The sequence below is a fragment of the Petaurus breviceps genome, unplaced genomic scaffold, assembly GCF_028583685.1.
Source record: "Petaurus breviceps papuanus isolate PSGF00001 unplaced genomic scaffold, PetGlider_PUasm1.0 90842, whole genome shotgun sequence".
Taxonomy (NCBI): Eukaryota; Metazoa; Chordata; class Mammalia; order Diprotodontia; family Petauridae; genus Petaurus; species Petaurus breviceps.
In genome coordinates, this window is record NW_027187358.1 from 8,235,518 (window position 1) to 8,255,611 (window position 20,094).

Sequence of the window (20,094 nt, forward strand, 5' to 3'; positions counted from 1 at the left end):
TTTCAACCACCATGGTGCTAAAATGAAGTGAGGAAGAGGGGGGCCAACTCCTTCCAATTTAGTTCTGCTTGTCCCTTGAGCTTCGACCAAGTAACATTTTGGACAAGTTCTCCTAGTTGGCTTGATGATACCTCAGTGTCACCTGGTATGGTACAGAATGAAAGCATTTTGACTGCTGACCCAGCAACCATGGATTTATAAGGCTGCTAAGATCTTTCCTTAAAATCCTCTATTAGGCCAGGATTTCCCTGCCATCTACAAAAGCTATATTCATGTTCAACTGGCGTGATGGCTTCAAAAAATGTTTTGTGATGTTTAACCTAAACCAGAAGTTCTTAATTTTTTTTTTGTCTCATAGACTCTTTTGACAATCTGGTGAAGCTCATGGATCCCTTCTCAAAATAATGTTTTTAAATGCATTCATATGTATATATCTATATGCACATATATATGATTATCAAGGAAACCAATTATATTGGAAGTTATTTTCAAAAATTTAAACACCCAGCTTAAAAAACACTGACCTAAAGTCTCCTTGTTGCAGCAAATTGATTTTTACCTCAGCAGACAATAAATGCACCCTGCTGTTTTCCTTTTCCACATTTGATGACTGAGCTAAACTCTTTCTACCACTTCATTAGCCCTTAGAACTTTTTGGTCTTCTCTGCAAACTGGAAAACCATTCTGCCCACAGATTTCTAATGGAGATCTTTTTTTTCTTACTAGTAGAGTCACTTGCAACCATAGGAACTGCTGTATTGCCTCTGAGTCTTCCTGATCCAACCCTTTCAGGGCTCTACTGTCACTATGGAAAGGTTAGCTGTCTTTCCTGATGTCAGTCTTAAAGGTTAGTTATATCTGGGGCTGTGGTGGTAGTAAATGTTTAACAACCAAGTTCTTGGGAGGGTGCATGGGTAGGACTACATAGGACCCACTTTTAAAGTTTAATTTGTGTTATTAACATTTTCTCTATAATTTTCTTAAGTCTAGACAATCAATGAAAAAAAAATCAAACCCAGACTTGCAGCATTTGTCATTTCCAAGGTGTAAATAGTCCCAACTAAAGTTTAACAATCAACAGTCCTAAGCAGCACACACTGGTTCCAGGATGCTGTTCTGGTAGTAATCATATGTATCCAACCTCTTTGTGATTTGGTATTTTTTGTCAATATCATCTCTTAAGGAAATCAATACATTAAGTGTATTGATTATTGCGTGAAAGTTTTTTTTAATTTGATTAAACCTGTGACTTTTTTTTTTAATATAGGGAGCTCTCAGGAATTTCCTCTACTAATGCAGATAGTTTAAATGACTTGCTAAGCTTCACAAAGTCAACAGTCAGTCAACCAGTTAACAAGCATGTTGTTGGGCAAAAACACTAACCCTGTCCTCAAAATGCTTACATTCTAATAGAGGGAGACAATTACATATGCATATACATATGCAAACAACTACATAAAAATAAGATATATACAGGTTTAATTGGAAGTAATCTCAAAAGGAATGCACTAAAGGTAAAGGAGGTCTGGGAATAACTTTTTGTAGGGATTTAGCTGAGAACTGAAGGAAGGCCAGAGAAGCTAGGGAGCAGAGATGAAGAGAGGGCCCATTCCAGGCAAGGGTGATGACCACTTAAAGTGCTTTGAGTCAGGAGATAGTTTCCTATTCAAGGAACAGCAAGGAGTTAAGCGTCACTAGTCTACAGATTATATGGGGAATGCAAGGTTCTAGAAGAGTGGAAAAGTTATGGGGGAGAATGGGTTTTTTAAAAAAAAATTTTTTTTTTTAAGCAATCGGGGTTAAGTAACTTGCTCAAGGTTACACGGCCAGTTATTTCTGGGTGTGGTGCTGAGTGTCTGAGCCCGGGATTCGATCTCCAGGTCATCCCAACACTGGAGCCGGTGCTCTTACTCGCTGAGCCACCTGGCCACCCCTAAGCAATTGGGGTTAAGTAACTTGCTCAAGGTTACACGGCCAGGTGTTTCTGGGTAGGTGCTAAGTGTCTGAGCCCGGGATTCGATCTCCAGGTCTTCTCAACACTGGAGCCGGTGCTCTTACTTGCTGTGCTACCTGGCCGCCCCGGAGAATGGGTTTTGAGTGGTTTTAGAAGTCAAAGAGGGCAGCTGGGCAGGGTAGTGTCAGACCTGCAGTCAGGAAGGCCCATCTTCCTGAATTCAAATCCAGTCTCAGATATCTACTAGCTGTGTGACTCTGGGCAAGTAACTGAACCCTGTTTGTCTCATGATCTGGAAAAGGATAAGGCAAACCACTCCAGCATCTTTGCCAAGAACTCCAACTGGAGTCATGAAGAGTTGGATGTGACTGAAAACAACTGAACGACAAAAATCAAACTGGATTTTATATTTTATTTTGGAGGTAATATGGAGTCACTGGAATTTACTGAATAAGGGGGGCAATATGATCAGAACTTGGTTTTAGGAAGCTCAATTTGACAGCTGAGCAGAGGATGGATTGGAATGAGCAGAGATGAGTTAGGGACACCAATCAGCAGACTATTGCAATAGCTCTGGAGTGAGGTGATGTGGGCTTAGACTAAGGTGATGATAGTGTCAGAGGAAGAGGGGGGTGCAGAATATACAGGTTATGAAGTTACAAACAACAGGGTGTGATACCTTCCTGGAAATAGGGCTGGGGCCTGAGAGAAGACTGAATATCAAGGATGTTGCCCAAGTTTTAAGCCTGGATGACTGAAAGGAAGGCAGTACTCTCAATAGTAAGAAGGAAGTTCAGAAGTAGGGAAAGTTTGGGGGGAAAGATAAGAGTTTAGTTTTGGACACATTTAGTTTAAGATGTCTTTGGGACATCCAGTATAAGATAAACCCCTAGGAACTAGACAATTTCAACATCTCTAATGTGTGTTAGAGATGGTATCTTTTTGCATATAGTGGGGTATTTGTAAAACTTCAGGTACTAACAGAGGTGCTGGTACTACACTTGCAACCCTCAACTAGCTACCTCTGGTGATACTATCTGGATCTTCTGGTCTTGCATCCTTTCCAATAGTCTTTTGGGGAGCTGTCACCTTTTCCCTCTTCCTTGTTGGCTGATTTTAGCACCCAGACCTCTACACTGCTCTGATAGGTAGTGAAGATCTAACTTGAGGAAAAAGCCAGAGAAGCACTCTATCTCCCCTCTCATCTACTGGAGACTCATCTCCATCCTTGAGACATCTCAAGTCTTTGAGACTTCTCTGCCTACAAAGATTATCTTTCAATATTCTTCAGTAGGATTCATAAGTTTTCATGCCTGTGGCCCTTTTTATTTCTGACAGTAGCAGTCATTTTATCACAAAATCATTCAGTTAGGGGTGGCCAGGTAGCACAGCGAGTAAGAACACCGGCTCCAGTGTTGGGATGACCTGGAGATCGAATCCCAGGCTCAGACACTTAGCACCCACCCAGAAACACCTGGCCGTGTAACCTTGAGCAAGTTACTTAACCCCAATTGCTTAGGGGCAGCCAGGTGGCTCAGGGAGTAAGAGCACCAGCTCCAATGTCAGGATGACCTGGATCAAATCTGGGCTCAGATACTCAGCACCACACCCAGAAATAACTGGCCGTGTAACCTTGAGCAAGTTACTTAACCCTGACTGCTTTAAAAAAAAAAATCAGTCAGAAGGCAAGTGCTCCTCAATGTAGGAAGTAATATGAATAAGTGAATCTGCTCAATCTTCCTTTCCAATTATTTTCAAAGAACCCCCAAAGTAAATGATAAATTTAGAAAAAGAAAAGCACTACAACATTTGGTCACTAGTTCCAACATATGTAAAAAGAGGGATTTGGATTTGATGATCTCAGAAATCCCTACTTCTTGATCCTGTGATCAGTCACCTACCTTTTCAGAGCCAGGCAAGCTTAAGTTGTGCAATAACACTGAGTAAATGGACAAATAGCCCAGGGTGGCTCAGACTGAGCAGGGATTCAAAGGCAGGTGACTGAAGTATCTACCCTAAGGCATGAAACCCTCCCTAAGTGCCAACTAGGGTAAAGACACATAGAATTCAAAGTTGAATCTATTATATGAACTACACTAAAGATTTTATTTTATAAATATTTAATTTATATATAAATTAAATTATATAAATATAATTTATTTTATAAATTATAACTACATAATTTATAAAATAATGGCAAAAGACATGTATTGGGAAACTATCAACTACTATTACTGTAGTACAGTAAGCTCAGTAAGTGACTAACATCATATATGATGCTCAAGTTGCAAATCTTCAACATGCATTTAAGCAGTGGAGATACAAAGAAAGGCAAAAATATAGTCCCTGCCTTCAAAGAGCTTACTTTCCAATAGGAGAGAGCACGTGTAAATAACTATACACACACACACACACACACAAACACAAGAGATATACAGAGACTAGAAAGAAGGTATTCTTAAAGAGAGAACACTAGCAACTTGGGAGGTTTGAGGGGAGGGAGTTAACCTCCCAGTTTTACCAGTGTCCTGACCCACAACATTTTGTGGGCCAACACTGTATTGCCTCACAACCTTAAGGCAAAGAGAGGGTGTTTCAAAGCTCCCAAAGATATTTTCTTGAAGTGCAGGTCTGACCATGTCATTTTCTACCACCACCACCCCTACTGAGATGCACTCAGTAAACTCAAGTGGTTCCCTGTTACTTCCAGGATTAAATATAAAATTCTGTATTTGGCATTTAAGGTTATTCACAAACTGTCTCCTTCCTATCTTTAATTTTCATATACATTTCCCTTATATACTCTCTGACCAAGCAACATGAATCTCCCAACCTTGCCTTTTAAATGGCAAGGGATACTTCATGCCAGGGATAGTTGCCCTGTTGACCTCTGGCTCCTGGCTTCCTTGAAGAGTCAGTTCCTTCTTCTGCAAAAGACCTATCCCTGCCCCTACTAGTGCCTTTCCTCTGACCTACCTTCCATTTTCACTGTTTCTCTTAAATGCGGTGTTATTTGTATACTGTTTCCCCCATTAGAATGTGAGCTCCCTGAGGGAAGGAGCTGTGTCTGCGTTTCTTTGTAACCCTGGGCTTTAGCACTGTGCTTGGCACATGGCAAAATCTTAATAAGAGTTTGTTGGCTGATGTGATGGATTGCTTGATACATCTTTGCTATGACCCTGGATAAGCTGCTTCACTTCTCAGGCAACTCTCATAAAGTGAAGAGCAGGTTCCAAGCTGTACTGGCAGAAGAGGCTTCTTCAGCAGCAGTCCGCTACTCCCATGAAATCACAGGTCTGAGCACACCCCCTCCCAACAACAGGGAAGGAAGGGTAACAACTTCTCTGCAGCAGGACAAAAGACAAAAGTTTGCAGGCCAGGATGCTGTTGATCTGAAAGACAGTCTATGAGAACTATTCTGTGAACAGGATGGTGCTCTTTCTTTCAGAGCCTTTCCTTATCCATGGTTCAGTATTTTTATAAGTAGTTTTCATGGAAATGTGGTATGTCTAGTGACACTCTCCTATAAGTGAATATTTTCCAGCTACAACTTCTTTGCATTTCATTAGACAATCACCAAAATAAAAGCAGTTTATTATATGAAAGTTTTATTATTGAGAGCAAAACACATACAATTCTTTCAATAACTTTCTGAACTCAAAGCTACAGATACACTTGGATCTGCAGAAAGTTTTAGTTTAGATAGGCAATGAACAAAAGATTTATATACCCCAATTACAGAGTGCATGTGAAATGTCATATATAACTCATAAACTGGACTCATGTCTGACTCATAACTCATACCATTGAATTCAGCTGTGCGGAGAACCACCCTATACTTCAGAAGGTCACCAGAAGACAGGCCTGGAAAGGAGATTTGTGCTGTATGGAAAGTCAAGTGGTTTTCTAAAGAATTGGAAAAATTACTAAATATCTACTAATGACAAGCCAATTTCACTCAGAAAGGCTTCACCCAATGGGCTAAGTGAGGCCATTTGGCATGTACCTCTCCTGAGGGGATATACAGCAAGTTGTTGAAGAAGAAACATTCAGTCTCCTTAGTTATTCAACAGGAAGCAACTAAGAAGGGGCATGTTCAGAAACACCTGATAACATGGCTTGTTTCTAATTCCTAAGTTCTCACATATCTGAGCTATGAGTAGTAAAAATGAAATTAAAATTTGGTATCCAATGAGACGCTCACAAAACACGAATGAGGTCTAGCGTTATCCTAGATCGGGGAATATCAATATTGATCACTTTGACTTCTACTCTCTCACCAGGGCCCAGCCCAAGACTTCTCCTCTTCTTCACTTTAGAAAGCTTTGCTTCTGTAACATTTCGGATGGGAATCAGCCCTGACCTGCCCACTCCTATATCCACAAAAATCCCAAAGAGAGTAGCGTTCTCGACTTTTCCAGTGAGAATTGTCCCAACATTCAGATCTTCTAGGCAGACTATGCTCCTCTTGAAGTCAGGTTTATCAAAATCTTTAAAGAAAGGGGGGAAAAAAGACAAAATCAAAACCAATCACACCATGGTGTTTCCTAGTTGCAATGTTAATCAGTCAATAAATACTTGTTGAGTATGCCCAACCCTACATTAAGCACCATGGAAGATCTAAAAGGACCAGAAAATCTGTCCCCAGTTAATTACAATCTATTTGGGAGAGAAGACAGGCATATTAAACAATTTGAAAAAACTTATTAAAAAACAACATTCATATAATACCAAATGAGTTCAAAAAAGTGAAAAGGCCACAGAATCACTCACTGCTAGATGACGGACAGATAAGAATATGATTTTGGTCAAATGATACCAAAACACTCATTAAATTCCAAGAAAGATGTAAAACAGTCGACCGGAGGCTCCATCTACCCACAAAATTCTCAAATTCATCTATCTATCCAACATGTTTTGACTTCCTCCTGTGTTTTATGAGGACTGGCCCTGGAACACTGGAGCAGGAGGTACCTGGGAGGATGTAGAGATGAAGAAGACCCTGGTTTTGCCTTCACGAAGTCTACCTGATTAGGAGGATTCTAACTTTGTGAATGAATCTAAATGAAAGTCTCACAAACATAGAGACCAAAGGAATGGCTTCCACAAAATGTCACTGTATTTACATTATCACTCCTGATCAATTCTTGACCATTTAGATTCTACATTTTTCTTATCATTTTAGGGTGCCAGAACTGGAGTCAGGAAGATCTGAGTTCAAATCCCGTCTCAGACATTTAATGGACAAGTGGGCCTCCATCTCCTCATCTATAAAATGGTGATAATAGTAATACTTACCTCCTAGGGTTATGAGGATAATATTTGCAAAAAAGCTCTGCAAACCTTAAAACATTATATAAATACAGCTATTACTATTATTATTTTTATCTATATTCATTAGTTTCTTTCTCATAGAACAGAGAGGAAAGGACGCTAAGAAAATGAAACTGATATCAAGTTGGCTATTTGTGAGCATGCTGTTCAGGTAAAAAGGATTGCATATGGGAGGAGGCTGGAAGGGATGGCTGAAATAAGGCTTGTGGGTTATCTTTGGATTTCATTTATACCTCCCTCCTTCCCTTGTTTTCCTTTTCTAGGATTGCCAAGCATTGACTACAGCAATAAAAGAACATATTCTATATTCAAAACCCCTACTTATGATTACCTCATTTCTACCCCTTCCCTCTTCTCATCTTCTCTTCCTCCACAGCTGTCATGCTCCATTCTGACAGCTCACTGAAGTGGACTTTTACATTTGCCTCAACAACTGGTCAGCTCTTTTCTCTATTTTTCAACCTATCACACGACCCCATTCCCTCCCCTGTCCCACTTCAACCAATCATAGAACAACTGAGAATGAAAAGAAAATTCAAGTTTTTCCTTTAAACACACACATCTTTTTCCATACCACAAAAAAAAAATCTGAAATGTGAACAGACTCTATATGACATGTAATTCTGCAGAGAGAGAATGTACCTCATTAATGGATGGTGATGTAGTGAATTCCAAGAGCAAGAAACCTGTTGTAATGTAATACCACTCTGAGAAAGGGTCATGTCCATGCAAAGTAAAAGCACAGAGAGGATCAGGCCCAAGGACGAGATGGGTTGTCAGGCCCCAGAGGAATTGTCCTATGCTTGAAAACTCTTTCCTCTCCCCTTTCTTGCAGGCAACCAGCTGCTTCAGATTCCCTAAGGATTTCTGATCAGCTGCTTAGTTTAATTTTGCATGGAAAATCTGAGTCAGGAACTACTTAACATGTTCCTGAAGACAGCTTGGACCATGGGGACAAATGAAAGTTCTCCTTCAAAAGTCTGCAATATCAACATTTTAACACTGTGACAGACAAGCCTAATCCTGCCCCTAATCCAAGTTATAAATACTCTGAGTAGTATCTACCGGAGTGTTAATCTAAATGGAATTGATTATATCAATTGAAAAATACTTAGGAAATATGAGAGAAAGTTTAGGAGAAGTGTCTGGGAAAGTAAGCAAGTTTGATAAAATGTAAAATGCAGAAAAAAAGATACCATAAATCATTTAATATTTCCAAAGACTAATTGGATATTCACTGTACCTATACAGATTAGAATGTCTTTAAACCCTAAGAGAGTTTGGTATTCATGAATTGCTATGTTAAAAAAAAATTATCACTTGGTGATGAGCCATTAAGAACTTAGTGAGGCTGGTCCATGAACAAAAGATAATCAAAGCCAGGCCTTTCTAGCTTTATAGAACCTGCCAGAACTGCAGGTGGTACATCCTCTGAGAACCCATGGGCACCTTCATGCATACCACAATAAGATATAAGACAACTTCTGAGTAGAACTTCAATGGAAGATTAGACAAATTATTCAATTTTTTTCTGTCTTTTTCAAAGTAAAATGAGGAGACTGGGCTCAATGAAAGCTTAGATTCTTTGCATGTCTAAATCTTATAAACATACTACCTATGAATATCATGATTACTGGCAATCTTAAGACACTTTGGAAAACATGGTTAGGTAGATTCTGCTCATGGGCTATTCTTTCCTCTAACTATGGTTCTTAAGAATACTCTCACTCTCTGTGGTGAAAGTAAAGAACAATTTGAGCCAGGAGAAAATAAATACAGGAATACTATCTAATTTCTTTAGTGCTGTTTTGACAAACACCATGCAAGGATCTGATACACAATACATACAAAATAACTGGAGATGTTACTGACAGCTGAGAGTAAGTAAAGACTTTCTGGGCAGTACTCTGAAAGAAAGAGGGGATTCCAAGCAAAGGAAAGGAAGATGGCAGAGCGCTGCAGGCACAGAGAAAAGCAAGTGCCAGGATGAGGAGGAGTGTCACATGTGAGCAAGAGCAAGACAGCCGGTCTGGCTGTGTCACAGTCAGGCAGGCAACACACGTGTGACATTGTCGATGCTGAGGATAAAAAAGAAAGGCAAATCTAGTCTTTGCCCTTAAGGACTGTCCCCCACCCCCAATGGGGAGGACGAGATATTAACAACACGGGATCCTGAGTAGATGGAAAGAAAGGTGGGAAGGGCAGCCAGGAACAGCTGGGACAGGGCAGACTGGGAAAAGCCTTCTGCAGAAGGTGGATTTCAGCAGAAGATTGAAGGAAATGAGGGAAACCAAGAGGTACAGAGGAAGATGAAGGGCATTCAGGCCTGGGGACAGCCAGTACAACAGCACAGAGGCCGGAGATGGGAGTTTCATGTTCTAGGAACATCAGGCTGGCCAAGCTGTTGGAAAGTCAAATACAAGGAGTCCCAGAAAGGGAACAAACAGCCAGGTTTATAAAAAAGGTGTGAATGTCAAAAAGGGAGTGGCGGTGGTGTTAAAAGAAAGCTTGATTTTGGCTTGCCCTGGTCAATGAGGCAAGCTCAAGAAAAGAAAGGTAAAAGTATCTTACTAGTATACTAAGGTGGCAAGCAGTTGGGTGTGGCCTGCAGATTTCAAACTAAGCTAGTGTTTTTATAAACAGGAGCAAACAACTTCCAATGAGGGCAAAAGTATGCTAATTGGTACACATAATCATGAGGAAATGGGATAAGTGCTACCTCTGCTCTGCCTCCATTACAGTATCATAGGAAGATGGAATTAGTACCTATGTGCAAGGGGTATTTTTGGACCACTATCTCCTGCAGGTTGGCTGACATGACTGAGTGACCCTAAAATCTAAACAAGGCCAAAACTTGGAGTCACTCAGACTGACTGCACAAGTGGACATATTTACATCATCTAAATTATGTCATCTATATTAAGGGAGGTACTAGGAAGCCAATGAGCTCATTGAGCAGGGGAATGAATAATGAATACATAATAAAGATGGATAGGTAGGTTGGTCCCAGCTAATAAAGGGCTTTAAAAGATTAAAAGGAGCCACAGAAGGTAGAAACACTTTGGAAAAGTATTTGCAAAGAATACCAAAAGAACCTGAGGAAAGAACTGGCAGGGGTGTGTAGGAGTGATTGGGCCTTGCTAGCAAGTTGTTGCCTTATGTGTAAATGCAGAGAAAAGCTGCTGAAAAAGAAAGCTCAGATGGAAAGGGAATTGGCTGGTTTGCATGGAAATCTTTCTGTGCTACAGCATTTGGGTTCTCCTTTAGAAGAGCAAGCTGGGGGGAGGGAGGGGAAGGAGTCTCAGGTAGTAAAAGAGTAAGCTACTGTTCATTTAGCTAAGAGGAAGCGAAAAACTAAAAAAAGGAATGTGCATGAAGCCCTTGCACAGACTGGGTCTAGTCAGGGTGCTGACAATTGCCAGGAGAATGTGTGGGAGGAAAATGAAATAAAGTTAGATGCAGAGGCTTTTATGATTACAGACCTTAGCCCAATGCTTAAGAATAAAGTGGGGCAGGGGGGAGGGGTGCGGAGGAGATACAGTGTTAACAGAGGTAACTGAGGATTTTATTCAGCAGGAGGTCACTGATATATTAAGTGAAGTCATCCAAAGGATGGGAGAATTGTTAGTGTCTTGGATGGTGAGAATCAGTGACGAAGGGGCCAGAGGAGTACTGACAGATAACACAGATTGCTCGAAATTTTTAGGTATTAGTCAGAATCCTTTTGTAGAGCAAGCTTTTAGGGATTATCATATGCAAAGAGGTAACAATGTAATTAATCTGTTAGCTTTAGCTGAAGATGGATGCAACAGGCAGTATCCTACTGACTCTACGTGGCCTAGTGGAGATAGACCCTGGTATTTGCTTAGAGACTGTATGACAAAGTTAAAGGAGGTAATGAAGACAGCAATAATGATGAGAGGTTTATCATGGTAGCCCCTTAGCAGTTTCTCATAGAAATATCACAGTGAAAATGGCTCCTCCTGCTTATAAACACCTAATTCTGACTCTACTAATTGGGAAGATAGCGCACTCTCTTTCGGAGGTGCTGGATAAGATTTCACAGTTAAGTGACCTCAGGGAATGGGGAAAAGAAAAATTTCCTCCAGAAAGAAGAGTAAATAGCCAGTGGATTCAAAGTCAAAATAGATTGACAAGAAAAGAATTGTTTACTGCTCTGTTAAGAGCAGAGGCAAATTTCGGAAGAACAGATGGCATTCCAACTAATGAAGTATATAAAATGTACCAAGAAAAGGGGCTTAATATTAGACTGAATAGGGAAGTAAAAACTGCCCCTACAGATTCCCCTGAAACATTTTATCCAAGTTTGTCACACCTGCAGGGAGAATAGGAAATTGGCCAGGCCCCAGATTAAAGAAAGTACACCTCTAGCCAGAATGATGACCCTAAAAGTGCAAATTAGAAAACAGTAAACAACAATGAATAAGGCTATGATAGTGAGTTCATGGACTCCAGAAGCACGGCTGATCCTATACCTACCGTGTTATTGTCTGTTATATAATAACCTTCTGGTTATTGTCTCCTTGTTTCTTTTCGGCCTTTTGTCTGTTCACCTTGTCTATTAGATTCATTTTCTACAGGCTTAATACCCTCCACCTGCAGATGCCGGATTGTTCCAGATGCCAGTTAAAAAACTGACCCCTTGTATGCTCCTCTTGGGGCAGGGACAGCTCTACGTCCAATTTCAAAAGGAAGTAGCTATGGAAAAAGAGACCTTTGCCCCTTACCCCAAGATTCTGAGCCCCATTCATTCGAGGTGGGAATGATGGGGTGCTTGTGCTCAAGCCCTACCCTAAGATACTGTTTTATGTGCTTACTTTGTGTTATTCCTGTTATACTGTTATAAAGTTCTGTCGATACCAGTTGCCCCATTGACCTCTGTAATGGATACAAAAGATCTTGGGGCCAAATGAATTGTTAATGTATTTTTGCTTAACAGGAAGCCCTTTCCCATCCATTAATAGGCCCATGTGACCTGCTTGAGTCACATGGAAGCCTGGGTCACATGAGTCTGTGGTAAGAGGAGCTTGCTGAACTGACAAAGCAGGAAGGGTGGAGCAGAGTCCAGAGGAAATTGGTCAGAGCAGGGAGAGGGAGAAGTTAGAGCTGAGGGAGAGAGAGGAAGCAGGCAGTGAGCTATAAGTGTTCATTTGTGGGAAGGCCCGGGGATGGTGGTGCCCCAGCATTGTTATTGTGTATAGATTTCTTTGTTGCTATGATGGATTTGGCTTTCTGGTGTTGGGATTCAGCTTTCTTGTGTTTTGGTTCTGTTTTCCATGTGGAGAGTGTTCTATTTTGAGATTCAGAATTATGCCAGCATATTCATAGCTGCTGTAGGTGCTACGAATATCGCCTTGGCACTACAGGGACAGAGACCAATTAGAGGATGATCGAAATAATCTCGTAGAGAGGTTATGAGGAATTGAATTAGAATGTGACTATATGAGTAGACACAAGGGGAGAGATGAAAGCAATATTGTGAAAGTATAAAGAATAAGACTTGACAAATGGAGTGAAGGAGGAGTAAAGAATGAAGCATCATGCCAAGTTGAAAACTGGAGTGTCTGGAAGAATGGTAGTGCCCTCAACAGGAACAAAGAAGTTCAGAAAAGAAGATGGTTTTATGAGGAAGATGAGCTCAGTTCTGGACATGTTTTAGTTTGAGATCCCTATGACATATCTTGAAGGACAAATGGAAAAAATAAGTATATGAATGTGATGAAACATGAAAGTGTGAAAAAGTACAATGAAATACAAAAACGTAAGTGTGAGGGCTTAACAATATTCACCCCTTACCTGTTCGGAAGTCAAAGCTTTCAGGTTGACTCAGACCATCAATGATGATTTGCAATGTATGTACTGTTGTTTTCAAACTTTTAGCAATTTCTTCCACTCCTTCCTTTTGAAGAAAAGAATTGATTTTTTGTTGCATTTCAGGCTTTCCAATTTCACAGAGGTTGCCGCCAATGAGAGATAAAAACCTTTAATGGTTAAAAACAAAACAAAGGAAAAAGAAACCATACCTTTTAATATTTTTACCCAGCATCATTAAATTCCCTTCATTGTTTACCCCTACATTTTTTCACTTATCTGTGAAATGTGCATAGATCCACATATATGATTAAAAATTTGGCGATCATTTACTGTGTATTCTAAACTGTGCTATATGTTGTGGACTATTAATTTTACTTTAATCTTCCTATGTTTCCTTTACTTTTATTCAGTCAATTTTTTTTAATCTTATATGACATAATGGAGAGAGTGTTTGATTTGTAGGCAAGAAAGCATAGGTTCAAATTCTGACTCAGACCCTTACTAGTTGTATAATCCTGTACAAATTTCTTGGCTTTCCCTAGCTTATGAGGAAATGTACATAGAGTTTTGCAAACTATACAGCACTATATTAATGATCTGGTTTTGTTGTTGTTGTTAGATAGCAAGGAAGATGTCTGTTGGAATCACTCTCAGAATCCAGTATACTATGAAGTACAAAGTGATAATTAAAACACTACTAATGATTATTTTTCTTGGTTTCATGTATTACAAAAAGGCTGCAACACATATATCTAGGAGGAACTCTGAAGAACAAGGTGTAAAAGAAGTCACCCAAAGATGGGCTGGTTCTATGGAGAAGGATGAGAGGCAGCCAACCAGAATATTCCACTGGTACTCTCAAGATGTTAAAAGAAACTGACAAAGGCCTCTAGGAGAGTGAGTGGATCCCCTTTAGTGAAGTTATGGGAGGACATGGCTAAGAGTCAAATAGGATGCTAAGGTATAGACTGGTGGTGATCTGTATTACTAGATGGAATTTCGGAACCAATAAAATCACAGACCCATTTGATTATGATTATTGGGGCAAATTAGGAATTTTTTAGGAAAATAGCTAGAAATATATTTAGAAAGAATGCTTTATTCATGAAACTCAAATACAGAAAACAGCCTACATATACAGAATTAGGCAGATGTCAAATAGAGTATATATCAACTAAGATAAAAAAATTCAAGATATGAAATAAGTGACTAAATTAGTTCTTTTTCTTAAATGAACTGGACAGAAGTCCCTCAAATTTTCTGAAACACCTGTCTAGTTAGTGCTAATAATATTTTATAATCAAGTATCCTGTTCAAATAAAATAAGAATTATTCATTATATTAGTTTTATTTAGCACATACTTTCAAAATCTTCCAAATAGGAAAACTGGTTGCAAACTAATTTAGTTAAGGGGAGTGGGAGGGAGGAAGGAGAGATGGCAAGGGGGAAGAATAAACTACATGAAAAACAAACAGATGTGTTATACTTGATAGCTGCATTACAGCACCAATATGACTAACACAAGTGATGGGGAAATCATGCACCCACAATCTTAAAAATTATTCTTAAATGGCATCAAAAATCACATATTACATAATCTAAATTATGCCATCTGTATTAACTATGTCCATTGTTATAAAAATAAAAATAATTAATAGATGCCCTCAAATCTTTTCTTCCCTAAGTAAAAAAGGTTGCAACAACACAGGAGTTAACAAAGAAAGAAACTTGATGGGAAACCCTGTCCTCAATCTGAAGCAGAGTATGGCTCTTTGAACAGGTTGTTGTAGCACTTCTGAAAGACTTTTTTGGATTTCAAGGCTGTGTTGTTGTGTCTTACTGAAAAAGAGACCCTCAGGTTCCAGAAGTGGCTGTTACTCTCCTACACAGTACAGAAAATTTCTAATTTACTACTTAAACATTGCCAAACTGTCCATGGTCAAAATTTCCTCAGGTCTTGCCCCACAGACCTGGGAATAAAAGCAGTTTTTCAGAAAATTTTTTTTACAAACATCTTTCCTTAAAACACCTAGCACTCAGGGTATTAAGATGCTTTACCTAATGGACTAATGAAGTCTAAAGTAGACAAGGAAATAAAAAACGTCACTTGGGATTCTAATTTAGGAGAATAAAGTCCAAACTTCTTAAACCAGCACTTACAGTCCTCTAGAGTCAGACTCCAACATACCCTCTACCAGTTTTTATCTTCTACTATTCCCCTTAACATAATCTCTGCTTGAGTCAAGTTGGACTATTAGCCATTTTCTAAATACACAATGTGATTTTGTTGATGTTTATTCTTTTTGCCTAGGATATCTTTTCTTTTATCTTTGCCTGTTAATTAATACCTATACTTCAAGGCCTAATTTATATACATATATGCAGACAAATACACACCTATACACACACATTGAGTTTTCATTTATGTGTGTGTGTGTGTGCGCCTATGTGTGCTTCCTCCTTCCTCCCCCCCCCCTACTTTCCCCATTGGACTTGATCTTTCTTTCTTTTGTGTGCTCCCATAGTGCCCAGCCTGGAGTCAGGAAGGCTGAATTCAAATATGGCCTCAGACACTTACTAACTGTGTAACCCTGGGCAAGTCATTTAACCCTGTTTGCCTCAGTCTCCTCATCTGTAAAATGAGCTGGAAAAGGAAATTGCAAACCACTTCACTATCTTTGCCAAGAAAACCCCAAATGAGGTCACAAAGAGTTGGACACAACTGAATACCACCACAGCATATTGACTGTTCTTTTCTAACAGCACTTTTAACCCAATATATCATAGTTACTTCTATGCCTTGATTTCCCTATTGGATAAGAAACTGATCATATTTCAATCTCCAGTACCTAGAACACTGAATTTCTGTTGATCTGAAATGAAACTGGTAGTCTGAGAACAAGAGAAGGAGTGTGTGGGGGGGGGGGAGGGGGCAGGGGGGTAGAGACTGCATGAGTATGTGTGTGTGTGTTCACACACAGAATCTCCACATCACAGCTGAGAAGGTTAGCTGTTAACTGTTGGTGCTGAAGGATGGGCTGTGCCATGAGAAGGCCCCAGTGACAGGAAACAGCTGTCTGAGCTCTGACTGACATAACAGATGTAACATGACAATCTTTACCAACAGCCAACTTCCTCATTCAACTTTCTAAATAATCCATGCTTTGCTGACCAAGCTTCTCTGGCCTTCATTCTTTTTTACTGGACTACTACTGGATGGCTATTAGTTGAGTAACTTTGAAATACCCTGCTTGTTTGCCCTTATTCACAGTCTATCTATGGCTAAATGTGCCCTGTGCTCCATGCCCCATCAAAAAAAACTGTATTCACATATTACATCTCTAACTAAGAAGAATATTTTATTACTAATAAATGTGACTAGAGGGACTAAATCTCCAACTACATTGCACAAGAACTTGTCATCCAGTGGAGATAGCACTAAACTAAGAGCAAGCAGACCTGGTCTTCAGCATCACCTATACCCCTCATTTGCTTGGCAGTTTGTGTGTGAATGATTAATTTGACCTCTGGGTCACAGTTTTTTTACCTGGAAAACAAGGATGAAATATCTGCCCATAAGTAAGGATGATGCAAGAGCAAAGAGAATAAACAAAAAAGTGTTTTGGTTTTTCACAATCAGGGACCACCCTACCTTTTCATCTTTATCTCTTTCCCTTCAGTTAAATATGCAAAATACAAAGTCTCCTGAACACCTACTGAGCTGTCTAGTCTCCAGGTTTCTGCTTATTCCCTACATTTGAAATGTTCTCCCTCCCCATCTAGCCTATTGAATTCCTACCCCAATTTTTTTTTTTTGACCTTTGGAGGGCAATTGGGGTTAAGCAACTTGCCCAAGGTTACATGGCTAGTTTTTTTGTGTATGTGTTAAGTGTCTGAGGCGGGAACCAAACTCAGGTCTTCCTGACTTCGGGGCTGGCGCTTTACTCACTGCACCACCTAGTCGCCCCCTACCCCAATTCTTAAAGCTTAATTTCAAAGAAACCTAACATTTTTCTGATCCTGTTCCAGCCCCTGCTCCCTCACACCCAGATGGGTGGGAGTACTTACATGGATTTCCCAGGAGGCAAGTATAGAGTTACTCACATACTTGTTTTGTATCTTTCTACTAAGATTACGGGTGTTATAGTTTTATGTTTATATCACCCTCCCACAAAGTAAACTCCATGAGGGTGGGAAGTACATCTTCTTTGAATTTTTAACTCCCTCGACACTTAACAAGGTGATCTACACTTTGTAAAAATTTAATAAAAATTTGTTGAATGAACGAAGCAGATTTAAGTTCTTTGGAATAAAGGTGTCATAAATATTCAGATTACAATATATACCAATATTATCATTTTTGTAACTGTTTTTTAAAAAATAACCACACCAATGCAGATACCAATTGAATGGAAAAGGGCTAAAGAAATCTTGGCAACTGAATATAATAAAAATTACTCTGGAATAAGAAGTGAGAATGACGAAGAACATAAATAAGCATGGGAAAGCTTAAGAACTAAAGCAAAGTACAGAAAGCAGAACCAGGAAAACAGTAAACACAGTGACCTGAAAAATGCAAATGCAAAGAGCATCCTTATCTCCTCCCCTCCCCACCAAAAAAACACTATAATGAGCAAGCTTGGTCCAAAGAAGAGAAGAGAAAATGCTTCTCTCAGTCTGCTTTGCAGAGGGTTCTGGGGCTGGGATGTCACATAGACTGTCAGACTCAGCTCAGTTGTTGCCTAGTTTGACTGAACATTTTTTTATCCTTTTTCATATTCTTTGTTATACATGGAAGGATTTCATAACTGCATTTCAATATAGCTGGTTTCCTATGAAATCCTATGAGTATAGTTTAGGCATTTAAAACCACTTTTTTTTAGAAGCATTCCACAAGTGTCCCTAGACTGTTGCCAAAGAGGCTATGACATTAAAAAGGTTAAGAACATGATGTTTGAGGAGTGGAAGGGGATGGTATGGAAAAGAAGGTGATGTAAAAATAGAAGATAGAAATTTAAAAAGTAACAACCGTGGGAAAAAAAAATGGCTAACCTGACAACATGAAGCTACCAAAATGACTCAGGCCCTGCTGCTTTGGATTACTGAATTGTCTATGGCATTAACTCTCTGGGCTGAGCAGTGATTTTAAGTGGTATCAGGCCACACATAAATCTTTCATTATCAGTCTAAGTCTAGGAGCTGGTACAGGGGCAAAAATTTCCCCAAACAGTGAATAAGTATTAGCCTCAGTATCAGAAACATTAACTACAGCAGGCTAACTTGGATCTTTCTGACTTTGTATAAAGGACTAGATGCTACCAGTCATTTCCACGTTTTAGAAATCTGTTTATAGTGGTTACAGATGTGGGGGGAAAAAAGTAGCCCAGTTAAGCTATGTGCATACTTTATAAATCATTTTCACTCTCACCCAAAGCCTAAGGGCATTTGCCACAAAAATCAATAAAAAACACCAAGCTGGGGTCAGTGCTCATGCTGCACATTGATCCACTCTATTTTGATACACCATGGTTAAGAACAAAGTTAAATACTTTTTTATTTAGAAAACTTTGGTAAAGTTACAACAAGGTTGGGTGAACAGGAAAATGGCAATCAAAGTAATTCAGAGAGAAAGGAACCATAATGTAAACTGGGTGTAGATTTTATTCAAATGGCTAACCCTAATCTTGCTAGATGTAGCAGTACCTAGTGTGGTACCATGCCCATTTAATAGCTCCTACTGCACTGATTATAAGAATTACCCCTACATAGACACTGAATTCTGATTGTAGGAATATGCATTGTTGGTAATGTCCAACACAAAATTTAGGAATCGGTTATAAAATTTCAGCCTTTGAAAATCAAGAAGGTTCACATTCCCAGTCTCAAAACGAAACTGTTACCTTCAAGAGTTGGAGCATGAAATGTTAAGCGACAAATGGAGACAGTGATTAACAGCAGCTAAAATCAAATACAGTTTTAAAAATTTAATTAATTAAAAATCAAGTGATACTTTTTCTACTACACTCTCACCTGCATAAATTAATGGGAAATTACCCCCAAACCTGGGTAAATTTTACAAAATAAAGTGATTTTAAATGGAAATTTTTCCCAAAGTCAATGAGTTATAAGTCAAACTCTCATTTGTGCCACTGAATGTCAACAGTTTTTTCAGTCTAAGAACAGTCATTCTGAGCCCACTGATGTTTTTTATTTAATATATAATTTCATCCATCTTACTTAAAAGTTAAAAAGTAGCATAAATGCAACAAATAAGCACATCGTGTTCTTTTAGCAACACATCTGTACAAAGTTAAAACACAGACCTCATGATTGAAGATCATGCCTACTTTCAAACACAATTCCAAATAATCAGAAATGACTAATACTTTTCATAAGAATCTTATGCCTTTTTTTTTTTACAGGGAATAAGAAATTTTGTACAAGATATAGTAATTCTCTAAAACTTCATAAGACTTTAGATGCAGTCAGTTTTATGTAATAATTTCCAGCAATATCATTTAAGGAGCTGAGAGGCCTGCATTCGTTACATTAAAAAGCAACATGATATGCAACAGAATGAATAGTGATGCAATATAATCACTTTAAAAACAACTTAATATTAGCATGTGCCTTGTGGGTGAAACAAATATGAATTTAAGTCCCAGAGAAAGACATACTATGAGGGTAAAATACTTCCAGTTGTCTTTATTCACTCTAAATATTTAAGACTGTTCTGTCATAGATGATTTTTATACTCTAGTTTTAATCAATATTAAAGAAAATTTTAAAATTCAGTTATTTTAAAAATAAATATGTATGAATTTGAAAGTTGTAATTACTATTAGAAATTAGTGTGAGAATTCAATGATAAAATCAACCACAAAATTAACTCTTCAGGGGAAAACCAGATTTTAAAAATTCTAGTGGCATACTTTTTCTGCAAAAAATAGAAAATATATGTTTAGTATTC

General features: G+C 38.9%; 1 protein-coding gene across 5 annotated transcripts in view; it reads right to left on the minus strand.

Moving 5' to 3' along the window:
* Nucleotides 1-5,545: 5,545 nt before the first annotated feature.
* Nucleotides 5,546-20,094, minus strand: part of SRBD1 (S1 RNA binding domain 1) — a 338,878-nt gene continuing 324,329 nt past the window's right edge. For all 5 annotated transcript variants that reach the window (XM_069071621.1, XM_069071620.1, XM_069071622.1 and 2 more), the window contains 2 exons: nucleotides 13,106-13,290; nucleotides 5,546-6,444 (listed from right to left, as the gene is read on the minus strand). In XM_069071621.1, the coding sequence (XP_068927722.1) occupies nucleotides 6,155-6,444; nucleotides 13,106-13,290 (475 nt within the window). In that variant the 3' untranslated portion in view covers nucleotides 5,546-6,154. The remainder of the gene's footprint in view (nucleotides 6,445-13,105; nucleotides 13,291-20,094) is intronic.